Consider the following 26,842-nt stretch of genomic DNA (forward strand, 5'->3'; position numbering starts at 1 on the left):
CTGCCTGTCAGCAGCACAACATAGCTCAGCTCAGCTGTAGCCTATTTTGTCACGTTCTGTCGCGCTAATGAAACACTAGATGGGGTTATTATATGTCATGTCAGCACTATCAGAAGGTGTAACCCAGGTAAAGTAATGTCACTCTGCAAGTTTAACTAAAGTTGTTCCCATCTATCCAAAGTCTGCAGGCTGCAGTCCTGCACTTAGACAGACATTACAGAAAACAGATACATACAGATTGATTGAAAGTGAAACATACATACAGATTGATAATATTTCATTTTTTAGGGGGCCTAAACTAAATATTTGCACCGGCCTATTGCCAGGTCCATTTGCCACTGTGGAGGCTGCACAATGGCAGTCCACAAGAGATTCAGTCTGTTAGATATGAAGGAACAAAAGCATATCCAGCACTTTTTGTTTACCATAGCGTGATGAAACAAACACATGGTCTGTGTTGAATGACCATACAGAGGAGACTGAATACATAGGGTCTGTGTTTTTTCTTGTCTTTTTGTCAGTTCAGTTGAAACTCATAATGTAACACACCCATTTAAATCACATTAACTATTACGGCGTTACTGAATGGGAAAAGGAAACTAGTTACGAAAGTCGTTGCATTCCAAAAAAAATGTCCATGTAGTAGTTGCGTTAAAAATACAATGTCCATGTTTCCTCCTTCTGATTGCTACGGCCGATCATGTGCAGACACGCACGTCAACACACTGCAAGGCATGCTGGGTTACAGGAGACGTGATGTTTTTAAGTGTTGCAAGAAGTGTGTGTGTGTGTGTGTGTGTGTGTGTGTGTGTGTGTGTGTGTGTGTGTGTGTGTGTGTGTGTGTGTGTGTGTGTGTGTGTGTGTGTGTGATTATTATTATTATTAAGTCAGTGACCAACCAACCAATTTGGAAGTATTATGGAAACTGGCTGCCCTGGCAGTCCATCCTGAAAAGTAAATATTTTGGACACAGCTGGTTTCTGCACGACAGCAGAGATTTATATGAAAAAAACACCTGATTGTGACAGCCATACTTGAACAAGCTCTTTCTGTGTGTCTCTTTTTCAGCTTCCTTATTAAATAAACACTCCAGAAGAGATGGTTGGAGAGAGCTGAGCGCACGATACTGGAGGAGGAACAAGCATGATGGCATACTGTACTGTACTGTAGTTGAACTTATAGTCTAGAGTGCATGGTCTTTTTACAAACTACTGAGTTGGGTTATCACCTTTGCAATCTGAATATGTAATAAATTATTCTGTCACGAGTGCGAATAAAGTCCTGATTTTGAACAGTACTGTTGATTTCTGCCCACAGAGTTGTGTGTGTGTGTGTGTGTGTGTGTGTGTGTGTGTGTGTGTGTGTGTGTGTGTGTGTGTGTGTGTGTGTGTGTGTGTGTGTGTGTGTGTGTGCGTGCACGTGTGCATGATTTTATTTCCGTGTCTAGCTGCCTTTCGCAGCCCATCATCATCCCTCATGGACACACAATACATTATATTTCCTGACACCAAAATATTATTGTGATTGTGTTGGTGTGCTTTCTACAGAACTACAAAAGGTTCTGTTTTTGATACCGCCACTGCCAGCTCAGAGTGTGAGTAGCCCACTTTTCAACCTATCTTCATATAATTGGTACTCACTAATGTTCATGATAAATTACCAAAACAGATTTTTTTTTTTCAAAAGATATTTAGATTTCTGTTATCGTGAGAACGATGGCCTCCATTACGCATAGAAAGCCTTCAGTTTATATAGCGAGTATGCAATTGCACATGCATGATTTTCCCATCGGGACACGCCCCCCTCATCTAGACAGAGTGGCAAAACATTGAGCAGCATGGAGTGTTGGAGTTTGGAAGCACTCGTTGGAAATCACTCAACTGACCTGCGTACCACCGTTTCTAAATGTCACATAATGCAGGAGGCAGCAAAATGTTGTGTTATTGAAAACAAGCACTTCCAAACTCGGACACTTAAAAAATATTCAAATGCAGGGCATATTTTTGTTGGGACGTAACATTTGCCACATTGTATGTGGCTCCGTCTGTACATGTTGATGTTTTTTGTTGTTATATGAAAGACAGTGAAAGACCTTGCTCAAATATGGAGATGACCTACATCATACATTTGTCCAGCACCTGGGCCAGAGTGGATGTGCATGCTACTATTACCTTTGCTACATCATAACAGGACACATGAAGTCCGAGATCTACATGGAAGACTGTCTGTCTGCCTTTCATGTCCATAAATGGAGTTCTGTATCGGCCTTGCCAAAATATGAACAGGCCAATCTGTGATGTCAGTACTATGACACCATCAGGGTAGTTCCTATAGCCTGTCTGTCTCTCTGCCGTTAATGTGGACTAGAGCGGCCTACTTGGAACGATGCAAGTTGCAAATGCATGCCCCACCCAGATATTATGTCTCTGTCTCTTTTATGCCCATATATGGAGTTCTTTGTCAGGCATGCCCAATTATGGAGTATATGCAGATGTCAGAATGATGTCAGAACACCGGCCACTGCACCCCCTGTGGTAGTGTGGAACATGCGTGTCGAATTTGAAGTCGGTGGGGTGAACGGTTCTCGAGTTATGTGGATTACACACAGACGTACAGAGACTTGATGCATTTATAGATAGATAGATAGACCCTTGATCTTCTAGAAGGCTCAGCCGCCTACAATGCCACAACGTAAAGATTGGTCAAGTTAAAAACCTTGCACCTTGCATTGCTATTTAGATTTAAACAGGTCTCATTTGCAGTGATATGAGTATTCCTCAAGAAGGCTTGAGTAAACCCCACCCGACCAAAGAACAAGAAAAACAAGAAAGAAACATCCAAAATGTGCTTAAGTGTCTATGCACTTAGCGTTGCCGTTTTCTGTGTCTTTTGTGTTTCTTCTTGACGGTACATTTAACACAGAACCACTGCTCATTGTCTGGTGGAGCTGTCAGAATTCCAACACAAGGCAAATGGTACCAGTCATCACAGACATCACAACCTATCATCAAGCTGCCGTCATCGGGCTGGTTGCAGCCAGGACAGGCCCAGGTCTCGTTTCCCCATGTATCTGGGACCACAGCGGTGCATGCTGGTGTTTCCACTGTTTCTCCCATACTGATGGCCTGATCTACAGCGGCCTCATCTACACCGGTGCATATGGGCATTTCCATGGTCACCTCATCGGTACCGAGGGCCTCATCTTCTATTGGTGTTTCCAAGGTGCCTGGAGTGGACAGTAGAGAGGTTGGAGGAAGCATGGGTGGGGGGGAAGCAGAAGGGGGAAGTGGCGATGCAGGCGGTGCCAGAGAGGGGACGGGTGGACTGAGAGATGGGGCTCGCGGCGGTGTCAGGGGGCGCTTTCCAGGGCCAGATTCTGACTCAGAGGTCTTAGGCAACGGTGGTGTTTTGGGCTCCAAGTTTGGGACCACATTGCTAATAAAAAATGTGTCAAGTCCAGCTACCACGCTGAGGGTCAGACTGGGATTGACTGGGGACAGGACAGCCACTGGGGTGTCCAATTTAACTTTTTTTAAGGAAATATTTTCTTCATTCTCTTTTTTGATATCTTCTCCCCTCTCTCTTTTCCTCTTTTCTTTCACCTTATCATTCATCTTCTCCTGCCCCTTTGTCTCACTCTCCTTGTCCGTCTCCTTCTCCTTGTTGGCCTTCTCTTTCCCTTTTTTCTCCTTCACCTTATTGTCCATTTCCTTTTTCTCCTTGGCCTTCTTCTCCCCCATATCCCTTTTCTCCTCATCCTTTTCCTTCTCCTTATTGTCATTTTTATTTGTGGCCTTCTCTTGCCCCTTTGCCTCCTTTGTCGCAATACTGCCCTTGTCCTTTTCCTTCTCCTTACTGTCCTTCTCCATCTTCGCCTTGTCCTTTATCTTCTCCTTGGTTGTCTCTTGCCCCTTTTTCTTGTTCTCTTTGTCCTTTTCTTTCTCCTCCTTGGCCTTCTCTTGCCCCCTTTTCTCCTTCACCCTGATGTCCATTTCCTTCTTCGCATTTGCCGTCTCTTTCCCCTCTTTCTCCTCCTTATAATCCTTTTCTTTTTCCTTCACCTTTTCTTGACCCTTTTTCTCTGTTGTCACAAGTTTCACCTTTTCCTTCTCCTTCTCATCCTTCATGGCCTTCTCTTGTACCTTTTTGTCCTTGTCCTTTATCTTCTCCTTGGTTGTCTCTTGTCCCCTTTTCTCGTTCTCCTTGTCCCTTACTTTCTCTTTTTTCTCTTTTCCTTTATCTATCTCCTTGGCCTTCTCTTGTCCCTTTTTCTCCTTTGTCTCCCTTTTCTCCTTGTCCTCATCCTTTCCCTTCTCCTTATTGTCTTTCTCCTTCTTGGCCTTGTCTTTTCCTTTGTCTCTTCTTGGCCCCTTTTCCTCATTCTCCTCCCTCTGCTTTTCCTTCTCCCTTTCCTTCTTCTTCTTCTTCTCTTTCCTGTCTTTGTCTTTCCTCATTCCCTTCTCCTTGATCTTAACTTCCTTGTCCTGGAGTATTGGAGGCAGTATGGAGGGGACTTGTGAGCAGGTGGAAGGGCTGGAGAGGGGTGTGACATTGCCCAGGCTGAATGAAGTGAGTTTACTCCTGTCCTGTTTCTCTTTGTCTCTTTTGCTTCGCTCTTTATGTTTTCTCTTGTCTCTACTCCTGTGTCGTTTCTCTTTATGCCTTTTACTGCGCTCTTTATCGTGTTTGTGTTTCTCTTTCCTGGACCGATAAGCATCTTTGGCCTTCACAGACCCAACAAAGTCATGCTGATATTCCTCATCCTCACTGCCGGAGGGGTTGAAGAGAGGCGGAACATTGTCCAGATTTAATGGAGTGAGGGAAGACACTTTTGGCCTGTCATCATTCCTCTTGTTTTTACTCTTGTCTCGTTTCTCTCTGTGCTTTTTACTTCGCTCTCTATCTTTCTTCTTGTGTTTGTGTTTCTCCTTCCTGGACCCATCAGCATCTTTGGACTTCACCTTCACAGACCCTTCAGGCCCGACAAAGTCCTTCTGACTGAAATGCTCCTCATCCTTACTGGCAAACTCCTTCCAGGGTATTTTGCTCTCCTTGGTGAAGTCCTTGCTCTTGTCCCTGCTCTCATGCTTGTTCTTTTCTTTGAGCTTGCCCTTGTCCTGGCCTTTGTATTCGGCCTCATCCTTGGCCTTCCTTTTTGTTTTGATCTTTGGCTTCATCTTTATGTCTGCTGATGGAACGGTCCTGTTCTCCTCATCTGCCTTCGGAAGGGGTTCAGGAGTGATTGGTGGAGCTGATCCTGAAGACTCTCCTTGTTTTTGTGGGTGTGCGTAGGGCGTAGGGGGCCTTCTTGGTCTGATGACCCTGTTAGTCTCAGACTCTGAGCCTGAGGAGAAACCAAACAGGTCTGGCTTCTGCTCAAAACATACTCTGGCAATCACAGCATCAATAGAGTCATCCATGGCAGGGTCGTCACATTCAAGTTGAGTCTTAGGTAACTCTTCACCATCCATACTTGAACACATGTGGATGTTCTCCTTGCCCTGGGGCTGAGATGCTTTGGCATTGTCCAACTTTGGCCTCTTGTGGCTTTTAGGACTCTTAGTTCTGACCACTGGTTTTTTCCTCTTTTTTGAAGATGTCAGAGAGTCAGAGCCAGCATCGATAGGTGGATCATTGACCTCTTTCTGGGATTTAGTCCTTAGTCTGCTGCGGGTGGAGACCTTGGGCTTTCTTGTGATGGTGCCATTGGACTTGAGCTCAGAATGTGTAGGTACTGCTGGAGTTGATGATGTTTCAGGGGAAAGGGTGCGAAGGCTAACTGGAGAATCTAGGCTGCTCAGTGAGTGTGTCTCCCTGTGCTCACCCTCCCATTCTGGGCTGAGGCTAGTATCCAGGCGTGATCTCTTGGAAGTGGGCATCCTACCCATAGTTGAATCAGGGCTATCAGGGTGCCACTTCAGTGGGTGGTTCTCATCTTCGAGAGCCTCGTCTTCCTCCCTTTCCTCGTCATCTTCTAGTGGCACATGCATAGCTTGAGCTAAGGTGCCCATGTCAGATAGAACCCCTTCTTCCTCTTCTTCTGGTAACACAAGAGGTGGCATATAATCAGGAATGTAGTCCTTTCTCCCATCTACTTCCACAGGCTCTGGAAATTGCAGGTTGTTGTTTTTGCTGACAGGGAAAAGTGGAATTCGATGGCCAAATGCCACAGGCTCCATGGTGTGGACGTAGTCCTCCAGTTCATTCAAACGCACCCCTAGCAGTTTGAAGGCCTGGCCAACATCGTCCAGCACTGGGTCCGCCTGTGGCCCGTGGTGCCGATGCTCAGCGTATTGATGGCAGGCCCTGGCCAGGCGATGGATGTATCGCTGCAGGACATCCGACAGAAGGTCGCACGCGCTCAGCTGCACGGCATCCCAGCCCATAGCCTGGCAGATCTGTGCCACCGAAACATGCAGCAGTGAGCGGGCATAGCTCTCGGACATCTTGCAGACAAGTATAAAGTTCCTTAATCCGGTCAACCCCGGCTCCAAAACATGTCCCCAGTCAAGTGTACGTTGAAAGACACGACAAAGAACTCTGGGGAAAAAGTATATAGATGCAAATACAAAATGTGCTGGGGAAGATTAGTCGGTTGATGCGGAACAGCCTTTGATATTGTAATTCAGTCACACCAATTGCTTGTTTTTGTCTCTGAAATCTCTTAACTCTGCTGTAGCAATCTGACAGCTGTGGTGCTGCACGATTAAACAAGACAGGATCTAATATCCATATTTAATCCCTGTCATATTGATGACGTAGATCATACTCTATGATGACGTCAGTCATATATGACATCACTACTATAATGACATCACTGTGAGTATACTATAGATGAATAACAGTTTAAGTCCAAATTTTATTCTGACCCGTCCACCAAAAGGCCTCGTTGTCCTGACCCCTTATCCATCATTTATACATTATGGATAATGAGTGTGGACTTAAACTGATATTCGTCTATAGTATTTCGGAGAATCAGTCTGACATTGTGAGATGGAGGATGACTGGTTTAAGCAGTCACACCTGGCCTGAGTCAAACTAGAACTGGACTCGGAGCTGGGTGTGGCTGTGCACCTGTTGTGCATGGACTTGATCAAGGCACAACAGGATATATCAGTCATCTCCACAAACACTCGAGAGAGCCTCTGTCCGGACAGTGGAGAGCTATCGCCTCTCCTGTGTTAAATGTCATATGTTGTGTTATTCCTTGCACATGGAGGAATAAAACAGTCTACTTAAGAATTCTGCCCTGTGTTGTGTCCTTCCTTGCCCTGGGTGGTGACTAGTCGGTCACAGACATCAATCCGTTATGGTACTCCATATTTGGGTATATTGAGAGAGATGCAAACAGAGATTTTTCAGAGTTGACAGCTCATTGAGTCTCATCATCATTAATTTACTCTCTTCCTGTCATCTGTCTCTTACTCTATCATACAAATGAAGACAGTCTGTAGCGTTTAAATACAAACACGGTCTTGAAGTATGCAGAGTGCAATTATGTGCACAGAAACATGCTCTCTCTCTCTCTCTCTCTCTCTCTCTCTCTCTCTCTCTCTCTCTCGCTCACACCTTCGCATCTAGCATACAACATTAATGCATGCTAGATGTATGAAAGGGTTTGTTTACAATGCCCCAATGCATTTCCAATGGAAGTCACATGCAGGTTTGACACAACATTTGTGCTTTTACGGCTTCCGGCTGTGTTTCGACCCCTCATACAACAAAAATGTTGTGTCAAACCATGTGACTCCCTTTGGAAATGAATTGAGATCTTGCAGTGTCATATAACAAGCATACATCAGTCTGTTGTAAAGGTGTGAGTCAGGCCTATGGCTTCACTCACACGGTCACAACAGATAGTTGTATAGCTGCGAAGCTGTGAGTGAGGCCTAAGGCCTGACTCACACCTTTCGATCTAGCATATACAACATTGATGCATGCTAGATGTATACAAAGGGTTTGTTTACATCTTGCCCCAATGCATTTCCAATGGAAGTCAAATATACAAATTCACCCTAAAATTAACACAATAAGCATTAGAAACGAGTCAAACAACCCAGAGACTACATTTCCAGGTAGGCGGGTGGCTGCATCTGCCCGTCGCACAACAGAAACTGAATGTTAATTACGTTTATTTTTATTTTATTGATATTTAATGTTTCGTCGAGTCACCACCAGCTGAGCTTACGTCAACGAGGAATCTCAGGAACGCAATGTGTTGACAGCGACATTGCCTTCATATGTAGTTTCAAGGCTTTTGCGGCCACGTTAATTCATATTTCTCCAGAAACTGGCTGTATCAAATATGAATGGACATCATTAATGATGCACAGCCACTCCCCTGACAGAAAGGCCGGGGTGGTCGGTTTATTCTTCAAACACAGTTCTTATATGAAGCAACCTAAAATCCCCCTATGGAGATTACAATGCAAATAAAAACAATACATGAACCTGTTTATTGGCGCCCTCTACTGAAAGTGGCGTTAGACTTCGGTGCTCTATAGTGACTAAGTACATTTACCTACCCAAGTACTGTATTTAGGTACAATATCATTTTGAGGTATTTCCAAGTTTTTATATTCTTAATTCTACTACATTGCAACTCAGAGGTGAATATTGTACTTTACTCCGCTAAAATTATTTGGAGGAGAATAAATTATTAGTGCCAGGACGCGGGGCCTTAAAGACAAGGGGACGACAGCTGTCAACTTTCAAAGAAACTCATTTTGGCAAAGTCAACTTGACACAATGTCATGATAATTGCTGCGGGCCGGTGACACATCCCAGGCTTCGGTATTTGTTCTTTTTAGTCACCTCCTCTTTACAATATCAGGAGCTAAGAAACACCAAACCTCCTGCGATACCTATACTCTCCCATGGCATATATTCAAGGAAACTCATTTTGGCAAAGTCAACCTGACACAATGTCACAATGTCACAATGATTGCTGCGAGCCGGGTACTCAGTGTAGCTTTCCGCTTTTGTTTCCGAACGTAATCATCAAGATTTGGAGCAATCATAGTTGCCTTAGTTCAGACTTCATTGGGAGAGAGAGAGAGATGGAGTGAGGACAGGGTTTTAAATGAAGGATAAGAGAAATGGTAGTTTGAGGATAACACCGTAGCTTGACAGCTTGCCAGGTGTGATCTGCAGAAGTACTGCATCACACATCGCATTAAGGCTGCTTCCCACAAAACTCATTCTGAGGAGCAATATTTCATCTCTGATGAAAAACAGACACTAACTAAAAGCATGACAATCATCTCATGTACCAGTTAGTATACCGTATGGAGAAAAAAAATACTTACTTATAAACATTAGTTACAAAGTTCTGTAACAGTTTTTCCTTTTTACAAAACAAGTTGAACTTGTGTCTGATAACGCTAACCTATAGACGAATCCATGGAGCAGTGCCCTGTAGGCCAGGTGTAGGCAATCAATACTGAGGTGTTAAGCACACACCTCGCACACACCTCGGCTATGGCTGCGCTCAGGGCAACCCTTTATGGATTTTACTATACGACCAATATGCACTCACAGACAGACAGACAGACAGATAGAGGGACACTTGAAGAGCCACAGTCAAATCGATACTTCCTATTGAGTGATGCCAGGACAATGTCAAGACAAGCTGCCATCGCCATGGTAACTGGTCTGACCACTCAGAGCTGACTGTGAGCATGGTGTGTGTGTATGGGGGGGGTCCTCATGTCAGAAACCTTTACTTTTCTAGATTCAAATTAAAAAAGAACAGATCGACAAGCTCCGTTCGAGCTTGTACAGATATTTTGGATGCTTTTGTGTGACGTTGTAGTATTCACCTGTTTTTGTTGACGTTGTAGTATTCATCTGTTTTTGTTGACGTTGTAGTATTCATCTGTTTTTGTTGACGTTGTAGTATTCATCTGTTTTTGTTGACGTTGTAGTATTCATCTGTTTTTGTTGACGTTGTAGTATTCATCTGTTTTTGTTGACGTTGTAGTATTCATCTGTTTTTGTTGACGTTGTAGTATTCATCTGTTTTTGTTGACGTTGTAGTATTCATCTGTTTTTGTTGACGTTGTAGTATTCACCTGTTTTTGTTGACGTTGTAGTATTCACCTGTTTTGGTTGACGTTGTAGTAGCCTATTCATCTGTTTTTGTTGACGTTGTAGTATTCATCTGTTTTTGTTGACGTTGTGGTATTCACCTGTTTTTGTTGACGTTGTAGTATTCACCTGTTTTTGTTGACGTTGTAGTATTCACCTGTTTTTGTTGACGTTGTAGTATTCACCTGTTTTTGTTGACGTTGTAGTATGATCAAGTAGGGAGTTAATTTGCGAATGATTCCAAATGCTTCCATCATACAGGAAGCGCTGAACATTTGAATCCCGCAAAACTGTTTTGGACTTACAGTATGAGGTTTCCTGCAGCCGACATTAGTTGCTGCGAGAGTGAGGTCTAGCCAAAACCAACTCGGGATTCCTGGATCGCTGCCCTCCACAATTTCCTATCCAACCAGTGGTGTGTCGTCAGGGCCAGCAAGGCCTTCTCTGCCTTCTCTGCCGGCCCTGCACTTGCCTGACGCAGAAATTTATATTTTATAAATATTTATTTTTCGAAAATATATTGTATTTATTTTGCTGCCATCATTGCACTGTCTCTCATTCAGACAGGCTGGACGCTTCCATTCTGTGCAGGTACAACAGCGCTTGTTTTTTTTCCTTGTGTTGTCTCCGGGTAAAAATCTCCACCGTGAGGCCTGCAGGCTGTTGAATTGAATGGGAGCGATATAGAGATTGACAGGTTCCTTAGCCAATCAGATTTCGAGTTTGCCCTGCTGGGCGTTTCATTCAAGTGCCACAGTACTCTAGCTGACCTTTGATGACGTTAGCGTCTTGCCTGTATCCCATCGCTGGGGAAAAATTATGTCCAATGAGAAAAGAGAACTGGTGTTTAAAACTTTCTGCGCGAGTTACCCATCTATGGGTAGACTGAGGAGCTAAATTAACAGATTTAACATGGATTTAACTCACAAACAAACGCGGAAAGCGTCTGAAGGAGGAGAAGAAACAGATTTAGTGGTGGATTTACAGTCAAAGCCTTTTTCGAGAATGAAGGACTTTTGTGTTTTTGTGTTTCGTGTTGCATAAGAAGATATGATGCTAAGGTTGTTGTTATGTAACGCCGTTGCCATTGTGTGTGAGTGAGGGGGGGGGGGGTTGAAGGCCTGGTTCATTTCCGTCTACTCTACATGCTTCTTTCCCCTACTGGCTTTGCCCTGGGTTGGCTCCCATAGGGCCAATTTACTTGTGGTGTGACCCAAATGCACAACAAGGAGAGGCAAAGCAGAGTAAAGCCTAAGGGGGGGAGATGCAGGGTCCGTAGGCTGCTCCACGCCGCCTCTTCTTCTCTCCTCCGCCTTTAGAAACATGTCTGAACTCCCTGAAACACTGCCATCCTCCCGTTTCCTTCTTCTTCTCTCCTCCGCCTTTAGAAACATGTCTGAACTCCCTGAAACACTGCCATCCTCCCGTTTCCTTCTTCTTCTCTCCTCCGCCTTTAGAAACATGTCTGAACTCCCTGAAACACTGCCATCCTCCCGTTTAGAAACATGTCTGAACTCCCTGAAACACTGCCATCCTCCCGTTTCCTTTAGAAACATGTCTGAACTCCCTGAAACACTGCCATCCTCCCGTTTCCTTTAGAAACATGTCTGAACTCCCTGAAACACTGCCATCCTCCCGTTTCCTTTAGAAACATGTCTGAACTCCCTGAAACACTGCCATCCTCCCGTTTCCTTTAGAAACATGTCTGAACTCCCTGAAACACTGCCATCCTCCCGTTTCCTTTAGAAACATGTCTGAACTCCCTGAAACACTGCCATCCTCCCGTTTCCTTCTTCTTCTCTCCTCCGCCTTTAGAAACATGTCTGAACTCCCTGAAACACTGCCATCCTCCCGTTTTCCTTTAGAAACATGTCTGAACTCCCTGAAACACTGCCATCCTCCCGTTTCCTTTAGAAACATGTCTGAACTCCCTGAAACACTGCCATCCTCCCGTTTCCTTTAGAAACATGTCTGAACTCCCTGAAACACTGCCATCCTCCCGTTTCCTTTAGAAAATGTCTGAACTCCCTGAAACACTGCCATCCTCCCGTTTCCTTTAGAAACATGTCTGAACTCCCTGAAACACTGCCATCCTCCCGTTTCCTTTAGAAACATGTCTGAACTCCCTGAAACACTGCCATCCTCCCGTTTCCTTTAGAAACATGTCTGAACTCCCTGAAACACTGCCATCCTCCCGTTTCCTTTAGAAACATGTCTGAACTCCCTGAAACACTGCCATCCTCCCGTTTCCTTTAGAAACATGTCTGAACTCCCTGAAACACTGCCATCCTCCCGTTTCCTTCTTCTTCTCTCCTCCGCCTTTAGAAACATGTCTGAACTCCCTGAAACACTGCCATCCTCCCGTTTCCTGGGAGATGCTTCCTTAGCAACCCCTGAGGCCTCTGCAACGGAGACAGCTGGGTTTTGTGTCCTCGCTGGTAGAAACCTTTCACCAGTGGTGGTACTAGCATTTCTTGCTTAAGTAAAAGTAAAACATTAGCCTACTTGAGTAAAAGTAAACTATTGGCATCATAATATAGTATAGTGCCAAAGTAAGAATGATAAAAAAAAATTCAAATTTAGAAAGTAATTATTAAATAATGTTCGTTTTGTGTGTTACAAATACGAATTTGCATATCACCTGTCATTTTGTTGTCAACGCTGATGAGGAGGAAGAACTAAATCTGATTCATCACCTCTATACTTTATAGCACAAAATGTTTATTATATTATTCAAAAACCGTCCCCGATCTGGTTGGTGCACTCCTCATTAGCTCATTTCTGACATTCCTCACAGGCTCACACCATATGTTCCCTCCACTGACTGAGAATAAGTACTAACAGGCATGCATCCTCTTCTCCCACAGTTCCTTAGTCACTCTTCGTGCTTCTTGGAGCAGGCCTCTTCTTCACAGACCACTCGTTGGTGGGCTTTGTGTTGCTTTGGTCATTTTCTCTTCTAAATCCTAACATTTTTCTGAAAAAACATTATGTTATGAGTGGTGCTCAAACTTTTTCATGTACCTCAAGGACTCCCAAAATGTAATTGACCGCGGACCCCTATTGGATCCCCAAAAGCAAATATTTGAGTTAAAAATGTTAAAATACATATACTGTATATATTCCGTATAGGGCATTCACAGATTAGCGTGAGACATTATTAACACTCTTAAATATAACACCAGGATTTATTAATAACTCTTATAATTCATGCAGCATTTTCCCCCGTTCAACCCTTATTTTAAAGAGCAAAAAGTGTAACTAGTGTGTGTGTGTGTGTGTGTGTGTGTGTGTGTGTGTGTGTGTGTGTGTGTGTGTGTGTGTGTGTGTGTGTGTGTGTGTGTGTTGTCGCATATCACTTCTGGACTGGTCTGTTTTGACCAGAAATGCCATCTGGGACAAGGAATTGGGGATAAAGACGATTGAAACAGATAGAACGAGCATGGGTGCGTGCGCAGTTCAATATGGCGCGCTCCAGTGTTATTGACAACACCAGCTAGCAACCCAAAGCTAACGTGAGTAGCATTATGACTTGATCAATCAAAAGCACAAGGCCAATTGCTGAAGATCTCCGGCAATGTGATTGTTGACTATTGTGTGTGTGTGTGTGTGTGTGTGTGTGTGTGTGTGTGTGTGTGTGTGTGTGTGTGTGTGTGTGTGTGTGTGTATACTGTATATATATAATGGCTTGTATTGTATGAACTGAATGAATATAATAGAGACGCTAAATTTATTTTCAACCAGAGCCGCCTGTCAGCTTCAGTCTCACCGACAAGGCAACATACTATGCTGCGTCGTAGAAAAGTTTTCCGCATCTAGAAAATAGCAGATTTACAAGCTCACAACGCTTCCATCTGTGAGGCATAGTGGACTTGTAACTGAGTTTAGTCCAATTAGAACGGCAGCTGCTGTTCACCGGCCCCGCCTATAAACCCGTTACTCGCTGGTTCATTTCAAGCGAGCTTCCAACACAGTGTTTTAATAATTGTATTGGATGAAAGAATATGATATTTTACTAGTGTTGTAGTTCTCGAGACATGAGGTGAATCTCAAACCGGAGCGTGGACACTGGACAGGGTGTATTTCGGCGTGTGTGACGTCACAACGGTGCGCGACAGTACTTCCCAATCCACAGACCACAAAAAGACAGGCGCTGACACTACACAGGGCACCGCACTATTCTCCCCCGTGCGAGCCCGTTTTCAAAGTCCAGCTCGGATGTACCCTGAGCCATGCAGGGTATATCGCCACGGCGCAGCCGTACTGCGCAACCCCATGGATCTTTCCCTTTTCTTCCAGCAGCCAGCAGACAGCCCTCGCAGGGAAAAAAATGTCCGAAACTAGTAAGTTTTATACTCTTTTAAAAGTGTTGTTGTGTCACGGAAGGTAATTGTAATATGTTTTGGGATAGTATTTAGTTGTTTAAGCTATCAAATGTATCATGATAGAGCCAAATAAAGAAAATAAAAAATGTTTTCGTCGGAGATTTTGAAGTAACGTTAGTCACGTTAGTCTACGTTAGTCACGTTAGTCCCCCGGTGCATTTCCCACAAAACAGCAAAACTAAACATGCGTTGTTGTCACGACGAATTTTAATATTTTAATATCTTTGGGATAGTATTTAGTTAGTTGTTTATGCTATCAAATGTATTCATGACAGACGGAGCCAAATAAAAAAGATCCACTGGCAGCCATTACTGTTGTGGTTTTTAAGCGGAATTTACTTTCAAGTTATTTTCGCGGAGTATTTAGTTGTTTAAACTTCATATATGTGGTCAATTAATCATTATATTAGATTATAATTAATCATGTCGGAGAATTCGAGGACCGTGTCGTCTCGCATTGGGGCGGCCACAGACGAGATGTACCCGTGTGAGAACTACCCTTTTTCGGCGTAGCCCGAAGCAATTCACCGCTGTATGATATGAATGATCCGTTGTAGATATGTACAGCCTAGGCTACATGCAATTCGTTTCTAATTGTTTTATTTCCCCAAATGTCAAGTGCATTATAAATAACCGCTATTATATTATTGTTATTATTACTCAGAGATAGATTGTATAAATGGTACAATCTCTTAGTTGAACCCCGTTCCATTTGTACACTCTGATTTTACAATATACATTGGGGTCCCAGAGATAGAAATGCCATTATGGGGGTTCATAGCCTAATTCAGGTCAAACTGGGGGTCCCTTGAAATGAAACTGTTTGAAAATCACTGCTAGATCTGTAAAAACATTTTTATGGGGGGGTCTGTCCCTGGCATATCTTTTCTAATGGGGGTACGCAGGATAATTAGTATCATTTTGGGGGTCCTTGACATGAAAAAGTTTGGGAAGCACTGCAGAGGACTAGAAAAGTCCACACCAAAAATAGAAGATATACAAGCTCCCAACACGTTGCAGTGCGACATGTTGTGACTTCTGAGCTTGTAGATTGGCTATTTTCAGTCATTTATTAATTCATGTTATTATAAGGTGAAAGTGATCAAACTAGCAATAGAATACAACCTGGCAACCTGTTGTAAAGTCATCATTGGATCACAACAGAACATATTACCCAAGCACAAAAGCCTTTTTTTTTTAACAATAAGGGAATTCTGAGTTGTAGCACTACTGCCATACAAATAACCTGTTAAGCCAGTGGTTCTGAAACCTTCATTTTCCACTGCCTTAGGATCCAAAGACGGGTGAGGAGGTGGCCTGCAGCGGCGGGCCTACAGCAGCACCACCACGTGAGACTGCCATGTCTGGAAGTCTCTGGAGCGGAGCCGGACTGCTGGCCTACAGCACCACCAGGCCTAGCCGAGGCCATACCAGACCATAGTGGTACAGCTGCACTGGGGTCTGGAGCAGGGTCAGGAACACCAGGGCCCAATGTGCAGGCTGGCCCGAAGAAGAGGGGGAGAGTAGTAGTAGTAGTAGTAGTAGTTTACATTTAAATGTAGTAGAGACTCTAGAGAACAGCCAGTTCATCCTCTCTCTGCAATGTGTAATGTTCATGTTCAGTGCAATCTATTTTCAGTTCAGTGCAATCTATTTGTTTGTGTTTAATGTTCAATGAATGTACTTTTTATTTATGTATTTGTGTTAATTTTCTACTGGAATGACTTGATTTTGACGTTATTTTTTACATGATTGAGTCTGAGATACGGTATCCTTGTTCAATGTTCATTCATTTTTATACTGAAGACAAAATAACAATAAATACATTTTGTATTTACAAAGTTGAATTGAACTATTTACATACCGGTACTCATACAATATGCACCGAAAGGGAAATTCTTGGCCGAAACTGCAGTGAATACCGAATATAGGAAACAGTTGGCCCCCCGAAAACCGAATATCCGAATATGATTAATATTATATATATTTTTTCCTACCATTGCTGTCATGGCCGTACCTTAAAGCTATCTGATTTATGGCAAAATAAATGGGTATGGCGAAACAACTTAAACACACAAACACATTAATCATGTTACCCAGATTGCCTTTTTTCACCTTAGAAATATTGCACGAATCAGAGCCTATTTGTCTTTGGACGATGCAAAAACGCTAATCCACGCCTTTGTTTTTTCTCTGCTTGATTTATACTGCAATGCACTTCTTTCAGGACTGCCTAAGAAAACAACTGACAGATTACAACTTGTCCAAAATGCAGCAGCCAGAGTTTTAACTAGAACTAAGATGAGAGAACATTTTACTCCAGTTTTGGCTTCACATGCACTGGCTTCCGGTTGTTTTTAGGATTGATTTTACTTGTGTATAAAGCTCTCAATGGTCTCGCACCTTCCTACCTACATGACTGCCTTCCTAAATATGTCCCAAACCGCCCCCCTAAGGTCTTCCACTGCTGGCCTGCTCGCTTTGCCTAAAAAAAATGGCAACTAAAAAATACGGGGAAGCAGCTTTTTGCTTCTACGGGCCGTCGGCATGGAACAAACTCCCACTGTACCTTCGACAGGCAGCCTCTGTAGACATTTTTAAAGCACAGCTCAAGACCCACTTCTACAACATTGCTTTTAATTGATCTTTTATTTTTTGTTATTCATGTCCTCACTGTATTGCATTGCATTACTACTTGTTTTTTAATGTCGTTGCCTTGCTTTTCTTCTTTTTTTCTCCATTGCTCTGTAAAGCACTTTGAGCTGCATTTCATGTCATGAAAGGTGCTATACAAATACAGTTTTATTATTATTAAATAATCACTAGGGTCCATAAAACATTTCAGCTCTTTTGAATGCATTAATTGCATACACTATTCAGTGATATATTTTCTGCCTAAATTAAATAACTGAGTGACAGCATTTGTAAGATTTGTGTTAGATTACACAGTAAAATAATATTGTGATAAATGTAGCCTATCCATTTGGAGCTGAGAGTTGGCCTGGTTTAACCTTTTCATTCATGTAAATGCAAATGTGATTAACTGATTAAGAGTAGCATTCTGATTAATGAATTTCTCTCAGTTGAATTAACAGTTTATACTCACTTTACAGTAGGCTATATAGGCCTATATGTGGTTGTTTTAAATGTAAAAGTAGACCTATATTGTCAAAGTTAAATGTCATTATAGCAATAAACTTAGCCTATATGAAAACGAACTAGCTGTTAGCTCTAACTTAGCTGGCTGTAAAGGTATAGGCATACACAAATTAACCATGAACTTACTTAGAAGATCTACAAGCTCATAGCGTAGATCAGTGATTGATCGGTGCCTGCTAATACAAATCAAACAGCAGATGCGACAATAGTCTGTATTCTATCCAAATGTAAAAACATTTATCATTAAGTGAATAGGCTATATATATGCAGGTTACAGGTAGCCTATATCCTTCCTTTCAGCAACTCTTTGCACGGAATCAGGACTCAGGTTAAATCAGATTCGACCATAGACTCGACGTAATAATAATAACAATAATATAATAGCTGTTATTTATAATGCACTTGACATTTGGGGAAATAAAACAATTGGAAACGAATTGCATGTAGGCTGTAAATATCCACAATAGACGGGCATGGGTCATAATTTCGTTCCGTAGGAGAAACAGGGGAAATTGCTTCGGCCTATGCCGACAAAGGAGAGGTAAACATGGGTACGTCTCTCTGCTGGAAGCCCCCAAGGCGAGACAACACGGTTCTCGGATTCTCCGACATCGTTGTTTGATATTTTTAAATAGGATCTTTTATGATTAATTGACCACACATATGAAGTTTAAACAACTAAATACTACCCAAAAATAACTTGAAAGTAAATTCCGTGGGCTAAAAAAGTAGTTTCTAGACCTTTTAAAAACATTGCGGTCAGTGCGGAGAAAACAACAATGGCTGCCAGTCGAGAAATCTGAGCTCCGCTTGGCTCCGCCCAGCTCCACTCGGCTCCGCCCAGCTCAGTGTCCCAATCCACAGGGTACACTATTCCGTGTACCCTTTGCCACCTACACAGGGCAGTGCCCCCGTTAGTGCCAGTGCAGTGACCACCCTATTCTACCTAGTATCGCCCAAGAAGTGTGTGCACCGCCAATTGAGATCCACCTAAAGGTCTCGTCTCGAGACCGGTCTCGAGACTAAATTTTCGTGGTCTCGGTCTTGTCTCGGTCTCGCGCTTCTCGCCTTTTTTTGTCTTGTGGTCTCGTCTCGGTCTCGCCTCTCATTTGTCTTGGTCTTGTCTCGGTCTCGCGCTTCTCGCCTTTTTTTGTCTTGTGGTCTCGTCTCGGTCTCGCCTCTCATTTGTCTTGGTCTTGTCTCGGTCTCGCGCTTCTCGCCTTTTTTGTCTTGTGGTCTCGTCTCGGTCTCGCGCCTCATTTGTCTTGGTCTTGTCTTGGTCTCGGACTTATTAGGTGAATCTCAAACCGGAGCGTGGACACTGGACAGGGTGTATTTCGGCGTGTGTGACGTCACAACGGTGCGCGACAGTACTTCCCAATCCACAGACCACAAAAAGACAGGCGCTGACACTACACAGGGCACCGCACTATTCTCCCCCGTGCGAGCCCGTTTTCAAAGTCCAGCTCGGATGTACCCTGAGCCATGCAGGGTATATCGCCACGGCGCAGCCGTACTGCGCAACCCCATGGATCTTTCCCTTTTCTTCCAGCAGCCAGCAGACAGCCCTCGCAGGGAAAAAAATGTCCGAAACTAGTAAGTTTTATACTCTTTTAAAAGTGTTGTTGTGTCACGGAAGGTAATTGTAATATGTTTTGGGATAGTATTTAGTTGTTTAAGCTATCAAATGTATCATGATAGAGCCAAATAAAGAAAATAAAAAATGTTTTCGTCGGAGATTTTGAAGTAACGTTAGTCACGTTAGTCTACGTTAGTCACGTTAGTCCCCCGGTGCATTTCCCACAAAACAGCAAAACTAAACATGCGTTGTTGTCACGACGAATTTTAATATTTTAATATCTTTGGGATAGTATTTAGTTAGTTGTTTATGCTATCAAATGTATTCATGACAGACGGAGCCAAATAAAAAAGATCCACTGGCAGCCATTACTGTTGTGGTTTTTAAGCGGAATTTACTTTCAAGTTATTTTCGCGGAGTATTTAGTTGTTTAAACTTCATATATGTGGTCAATTAATCATTATATTAGATTATAATTAATCATGTCGGAGAATTCGAGGACCGTGTCGTCTCGCATTGGGGCGGCCACAGACGAGATGTACCCGTGTGAGAACTACCCTTTTTCGGCGTAGCCCGAAGCAATTCACCGCTGTATGATATGAATGATCCGTTGTAGATATGTACAGCCTAGGCTACATGCAATTCGTTTCTAATTGTTTTATTTCCCCAAATGTCAAGTGCATTATAAATAACCGCTATTATATTATTGTTATTATTACTCAGAGATAGATTGTATAAATGGTACAATCTCTTAGTTGAACCCCGTTCCATTTGTACACTCTGATTTTACAATATACATTGGGGTCCCAGAGATAGAAATGCCATTATGGGGGTTCATAGCCTAATTCAGGTCAAACTGGGGGTCCCTTGAAATGAAACTGTTTGAAAATCACTGCTAGATCTGTAAAAACATTTTTATGGGGGGGTCTGTCCCTGGCATATCTTTTCTAATGGGGGTACGCAGGATAATTAGTATCATTTTGGGGGTCCTTGACATGAAAAAGTTTGGGAAGCACTGCAGAGGACTAGAAAAGTCCACACCAAAAATAGAAGATATACAAGCTCCCAACACGTTGCAGTGCGACATGTTGTGACTTCTGAGCTTGTAGATTGGCTATTTTCAGTCATTTATTAATTCATGTTATTATAAGGTGAAAGTGATCAAACTAGCAATAGAATACAACCTGGCAACCTGTTGTAAAGTCATCATTGGATCACAACAGAACATATTACCCAAGCACAAAAGCCTTTTTTTTTTAACAATAAGGGAATTCTGAGTTGTAGCACTACTGCCATACAAATAACCTGTTAAGCCAGTGGTTCTGAAACCTTCATTTTCCACTGCCTTAGGATCCAAAGACGGGTGAGGAGGTGGCCTGCAGCGGCGGGCCTACAGCAGCACCACCACGTGAGACTGCCATGTCTGGAAGTCTCTGGAGCGGAGCCGGACTGCTGGCCTACAGCACCACCAGGCCTAGCCGAGGCCATACCAGACCATAGTGGTACAGCTGCACTGGGGTCTGGAGCAGGGTCAGGAACACCAGGGCCCAATGTGCAGGCTGGCCCGAAGAAGAGGGGGAGAGTAGTAGTAGTAGTAGTAGTAGTTTACATTTAAATGTAGTAGAGACTCTAGAGAACAGCCAGTTCATCCTCTCTCTGCAATGTGTAATGTTCATGTTCAGTGCAATCTATTTTCAGTTCAGTGCAATCTATTTGTTTGTGTTTAATGTTCAATGAATGTACTTTTTATTTATGTATTTGTGTTAATTTTCTACTGGAATGACTTGATTTTGACGTTATTTTTTACATGATTGAGTCTGAGATACGGTATCCTTGTTCAATGTTCATTCATTTTTATACTGAAGACAAAATAACAATAAATACATTTTGTATTTACAAAGTTGAATTGAACTATTTACATACCGGTACTCATACAATATGCACCGAAAGGGAAATTCTTGGCCGAAACTGCAGTGAATACCGAATATAGGAAACAGTTGGCCCCCCGAAAACCGAATATCCGAATATGATTAATATTATATATATTTTTTCCTACCATTGCTGTCATGGCCGTACCTTAAAGCTATCTGATTTATGGCAAAATAAATGGGTATGGCGAAACAACTTAAACACACAAACACATTAATCATGTTACCCAGATTGCCTTTTTTCACCTTAGAAATATTGCACGAATCAGAGCCTATTTGTCTTTGGACGATGCAAAAACGCTAATCCACGCCTTTGTTTTTTCTCTGCTTGATTTATACTGCAATGCACTTCTTTCAGGACTGCCTAAGAAAACAACTGACAGATTACAACTTGTCCAAAATGCAGCAGCCAGAGTTTTAACTAGAACTAAGATGAGAGAACATTTTACTCCAGTTTTGGCTTCACATGCACTGGCTTCCGGTTGTTTTTAGGATTGATTTTACTTGTGTATAAAGCTCTCAATGGTCTCGCACCTTCCTACCTACATGACTGCCTTCCTAAATATGTCCCAAACCGCCCCCCTAAGGTCTTCCACTGCTGGCCTGCTCGCTTTGCCTAAAAAAAATGGCAACTAAAAAATACGGGGAAGCAGCTTTTTGCTTCTACGGGCCGTCGGCATGGAACAAACTCCCACTGTACCTTCGACAGGCAGCCTCTGTAGACATTTTTAAAGCACAGCTCAAGACCCACTTCTACAACATTGCTTTTAATTGATCTTTTATTTTTTGTTATTCATGTCCTCACTGTATTGCATTGCATTACTACTTGTTTTTTAATGTCGTTGCCTTGCTTTTCTTCTTTTTTTCTCCATTGCTCTGTAAAGCACTTTGAGCTGCATTTCATGTCATGAAAGGTGCTATACAAATACAGTTTTATTATTATTAAATAATCACTAGGGTCCATAAAACATTTCAGCTCTTTTGAATGCATTAATTGCATACACTATTCAGTGATATATTTTCTGCCTAAATTAAATAACTGAGTGACAGCATTTGTAAGATTTGTGTTAGATTACACAGTAAAATAATATTGTGATAAATGTAGCCTATCCATTTGGAGCTGAGAGTTGGCCTGGTTTAACCTTTTCATTCATGTAAATGCAAATGTGATTAACTGATTAAGAGTAGCATTCTGATTAATGAATTTCTCTCAGTTGAATTAACAGTTTATACTCACTTTACAGTAGGCTATATAGGCCTATATGTGGTTGTTTTAAATGTAAAAGTAGACCTATATTGTCAAAGTTAAATGTCATTATAGCAATAAACTTAGCCTATATGAAAACGAACTAGCTGTTAGCTCTAACTTAGCTGGCTGTAAAGGTATAGGCATACACAAATTAACCATGAACTTACTTAGAAGATCTACAAGCTCATAGCGTAGATCAGTGATTGATCGGTGCCTGCTAATACAAATCAAACAGCAGATGCGACAATAGTCTGTATTCTATCCAAATGTAAAAACATTTATCATTAAGTGAATAGGCTATATATATGCAGGTTACAGGTAGCCTATATCCTTCCTTTCAGCAACTCTTTGCACGGAATCAGGACTCAGGTTAAATCAGATTCGACCATAGACTCGACGTAATAATAATAACAATAATATAATAGCTGTTATTTATAATGCACTTGACATTTGGGGAAATAAAACAATTGGAAACGAATTGCATGTAGGCTGTAAATATCCACAATAGACGGGCATGGGTCATAATTTCGTTCCGTAGGAGAAACAGGGGAAATTGCTTCGGCCTATGCCGACAAAGGAGAGGTAAACATGGGTACGTCTCTCTGCTGGAAGCCCCCAAGGCGAGACAACACGGTTCTCGGATTCTCCGACATCGTTGTTTGATATTTTTAAATAGGATCTTTTATGATTAATTGACCACACATATGAAGTTTAAACAACTAAATACTACCCAAAAATAACTTGAAAGTAAATTCCGTGGGCTAAAAAAGTAGTTTCTAGACCTTTTAAAAACATTGCGGTCAGTGCGGAGAAAACAACAATGGCTGCCAGTCGAGAAATCTGAGCTCCGCTTGGCTCCGCCCAGCTCCACTCGGCTCCGCCCAGCTCAGTGTCCCAATCCACAGGGTACACTATTCCGTGTACCCTTTGCCACCTACACAGGGCAGTGCCCCCGTTAGTGCCAGTGCAGTGACCACCCTATTCTACCTAGTATCGCCCAAGAAGTGTGTGCACCGCCAATTGAGATCCACCTAAAGGTCTCGTCTCGAGACCGGTCTCGAGACTAAATTTTCGTGGTCTCGGTCTTGTCTCGGTCTCGCGCTTCTCGCCTTTTTTTGTCTTGTGGTCTCGTCTCGGTCTCGCCTCTCATTTGTCTTGGTCTTGTCTCGGTCTCGCGCTTCTCGCCTTTTTTTGTCTTGTGGTCTCGTCTCGGTCTCGCCTCTCATTTGTCTTGGTCTTGTCTCGGTCTCGCGCTTCTCGCCTTTTTTGTCTTGTGGTCTCGTCTCGGTCTCGCGCCTCATTTGTCTTGGTCTTGTCTTGGTCTCGGACTTATTAGGTGAATCTCAAACCGGAGCGTGGACACTGGACAGGGTGTATTTCGGCGTGTGTGACGTCACAACGGTGCGCGACAGTACTTCCCAATCCACAGACCACAAAAAGACAGGCGCTGACACTACACAGGGCACCGCACTATTCTCCCCCGTGCGAGCCCGTTTTCAAAGTCCAGCTCGGATGTACCCTGAGCCATGCAGGGTATATCGCCACGGCGCAGCCGTACTGCGCAACCCCATGGATCTTTCCCTTTTCTTCCAGCAGCCAGCAGACAGCCCTCGCAGGGAAAAAAATGTCCGAAACTAGTAAGTTTTATACTCTTTTAAAAGTGTTGTTGTGTCACGGAAGGTAATTGTAATATGTTTTGGGATAGTATTTAGTTGTTTAAGCTATCAAATGTATCATGATAGAGCCAAATAAAGAAAATAAAAAATGTTTTCGTCGGAGATTTTGAAGTAACGTTAGTCACGTTAGTCTACGTTAGTCACGTTAGTCCCCCGGTGCATTTCCCACAAAACAGCAAAACTAAACATGCGTTGTTGTCACGACGAATTTTAATATTTTAATATCTTTGGGATAGTATTTAGTTAGTTGTTTATGCTATCAAATGTATTCATGACAGACGGAGCCAAATAAAAAAGATCCACTGGCAGCCATTACTGTTGTGGTTTTTAAGCGGAATTTACTTTCAAGTTATTTTCGCGGAGTATTTAGTTGTTTAAACTTCATATATGTGGTCAATTAATCATTATATTAGATTATAATTAATCATGTCGGAGAATTCGAGGACCGTGTCGTCTCGCATTGGGGCGGCCACAGACGAGATGTACCCGTGTGAGAACTACCCTTTTTCGGCGTAGCCCGAAGCAATTCACCGCTGTATGATATGAATGATCCGTTGTAGATATGTACAGCCTAGGCTACATGCAATTCGTTTCTAATTGTTTTATTTCCCCAAATGTCAAGTGCATTATAAATAACCGCTATTATATTATTGTTATTATTACTCAGAGATAGATTGTATAAATGGTACAATCTCTTAGTTGAACCCCGTTCCATTTGTACACTCTGATTTTACAATATACATTGGGGTCCCAGAGATAGAAATGCCATTATGGGGGTTCATAGCCTAATTCAGGTCAAACTGGGGGTCCCTTGAAATGAAACTGTTTGAAAATCACTGCTAGATCTGTAAAAACATTTTTATGGGGGGGTCTGTCCCTGGCATATCTTTTCTAATGGGGGTACGCAGGATAATTAGTATCATTTTGGGGGTCCTTGACATGAAAAAGTTTGGGAAGCACTGCAGAGGACTAGAAAAGTCCACACCAAAAATAGAAGATATACAAGCTCCCAACACGTTGCAGTGCGACATGTTGTGACTTCTGAGCTTGTAGATTGGCTATTTTCAGTCATTTATTAATTCATGTTATTATAAGGTGAAAGTGATCAAACTAGCAATAGAATACAACCTGGCAACCTGTTGTAAAGTCATCATTGGATCACAACAGAACATATTACCCAAGCACAAAAGCCTTTTTTTTTTAACAATAAGGGAATTCTGAGTTGTAGCACTACTGCCATACAAATAACCTGTTAAGCCAGTGGTTCTGAAACCTTCATTTTCCACTGCCTTAGGATCCAAAGACGGGTGAGGAGGTGGCCTGCAGCGGCGGGCCTACAGCAGCACCACCACGTGAGACTGCCATGTCTGGAAGTCTCTGGAGCGGAGCCGGACTGCTGGCCTACAGCACCACCAGGCCTAGCCGAGGCCATACCAGACCATAGTGGTACAGCTGCACTGGGGTCTGGAGCAGGGTCAGGAACACCAGGGCCCAATGTGCAGGCTGGCCCGAAGAAGAGGGGGAGAGTAGTAGTAGTAGTAGTAGTAGTTTACATTTAAATGTAGTAGAGACTCTAGAGAACAGCCAGTTCATCCTCTCTCTGCAATGTGTAATGTTCATGTTCAGTGCAATCTATTTTCAGTTCAGTGCAATCTATTTGTTTGTGTTTAATGTTCAATGAATGTACTTTTTATTTATGTATTTGTGTTAATTTTCTACTGGAATGACTTGATTTTGACGTTATTTTTTACATGATTGAGTCTGAGATACGGTATCCTTGTTCAATGTTCATTCATTTTTATACTGAAGACAAAATAACAATAAATACATTTTGTATTTACAAAGTTGAATTGAACTATTTACATACCGGTACTCATACAATATGCACCGAAAGGGAAATTCTTGGCCGAAACTGCAGTGAATACCGAATATAGGAAACAGTTGGCCCCCCGAAAACCGAATATCCGAATATGATTAATATTATATATATTTTTTCCTACCATTGCTGTCATGGCCGTACCTTAAAGCTATCTGATTTATGGCAAAATAAATGGGTATGGCGAAACAACTTAAACACACAAACACATTAATCATGTTACCCAGATTGCCTTTTTTCACCTTAGAAATATTGCACGAATCAGAGCCTATTTGTCTTTGGACGATGCAAAAACGCTAATCCACGCCTTTGTTTTTTCTCTGCTTGATTTATACTGCAATGCACTTCTTTCAGGACTGCCTAAGAAAACAACTGACAGATTACAACTTGTCCAAAATGCAGCAGCCAGAGTTTTAACTAGAACTAAGATGAGAGAACATTTTACTCCAGTTTTGGCTTCACATGCACTGGCTTCCGGTTGTTTTTAGGATTGATTTTACTTGTGTATAAAGCTCTCAATGGTCTCGCACCTTCCTACCTACATGACTGCCTTCCTAAATATGTCCCAAACCGCCCCCCTAAGGTCTTCCACTGCTGGCCTGCTCGCTTTGCCTAAAAAAAATGGCAACTAAAAAATACGGGGAAGCAGCTTTTTGCTTCTACGGGCCGTCGGCATGGAACAAACTCCCACTGTACCTTCGACAGGCAGCCTCTGTAGACATTTTTAAAGCACAGCTCAAGACCCACTTCTACAACATTGCTTTTAATTGATCTTTTATTTTTTGTTATTCATGTCCTCACTGTATTGCATTGCATTACTACTTGTTTTTTAATGTCGTTGCCTTGCTTTTCTTCTTTTTTTCTCCATTGCTCTGTAAAGCACTTTGAGCTGCATTTCATG

The 26,842-nt window shown here is 42.5% G+C and overlaps 1 protein-coding gene across 2 annotated transcripts in view; it reads left to right on the forward strand.

Annotated features, from left to right (window-relative positions):
- Nucleotides 1-1,248, forward strand: part of tusc3 (tumor suppressor candidate 3) — a 118,224-nt gene extending 116,976 nt beyond the window's left edge. For both annotated transcript variants that reach the window (XM_080759140.1, XM_080759141.1), the window contains exon 10: nucleotides 1,069-1,248. In XM_080759140.1, the coding sequence (XP_080615266.1) occupies nucleotides 1,069-1,084 (16 nt within the window). In that variant the 3' untranslated portion in view covers nucleotides 1,085-1,248. The remainder of the gene's footprint in view (nucleotides 1-1,068) is intronic.
- Nucleotides 1,249-26,842: the final 25,594 nt, after the last annotated feature.

This window comes from Protomyctophum bolini (assembly GCF_963924005.1).
Source record: "Protomyctophum bolini genome assembly, chromosome: 3".
Lineage (NCBI taxonomy): Eukaryota > Metazoa > Chordata > Actinopteri > Myctophiformes > Myctophidae > Protomyctophum > Protomyctophum bolini.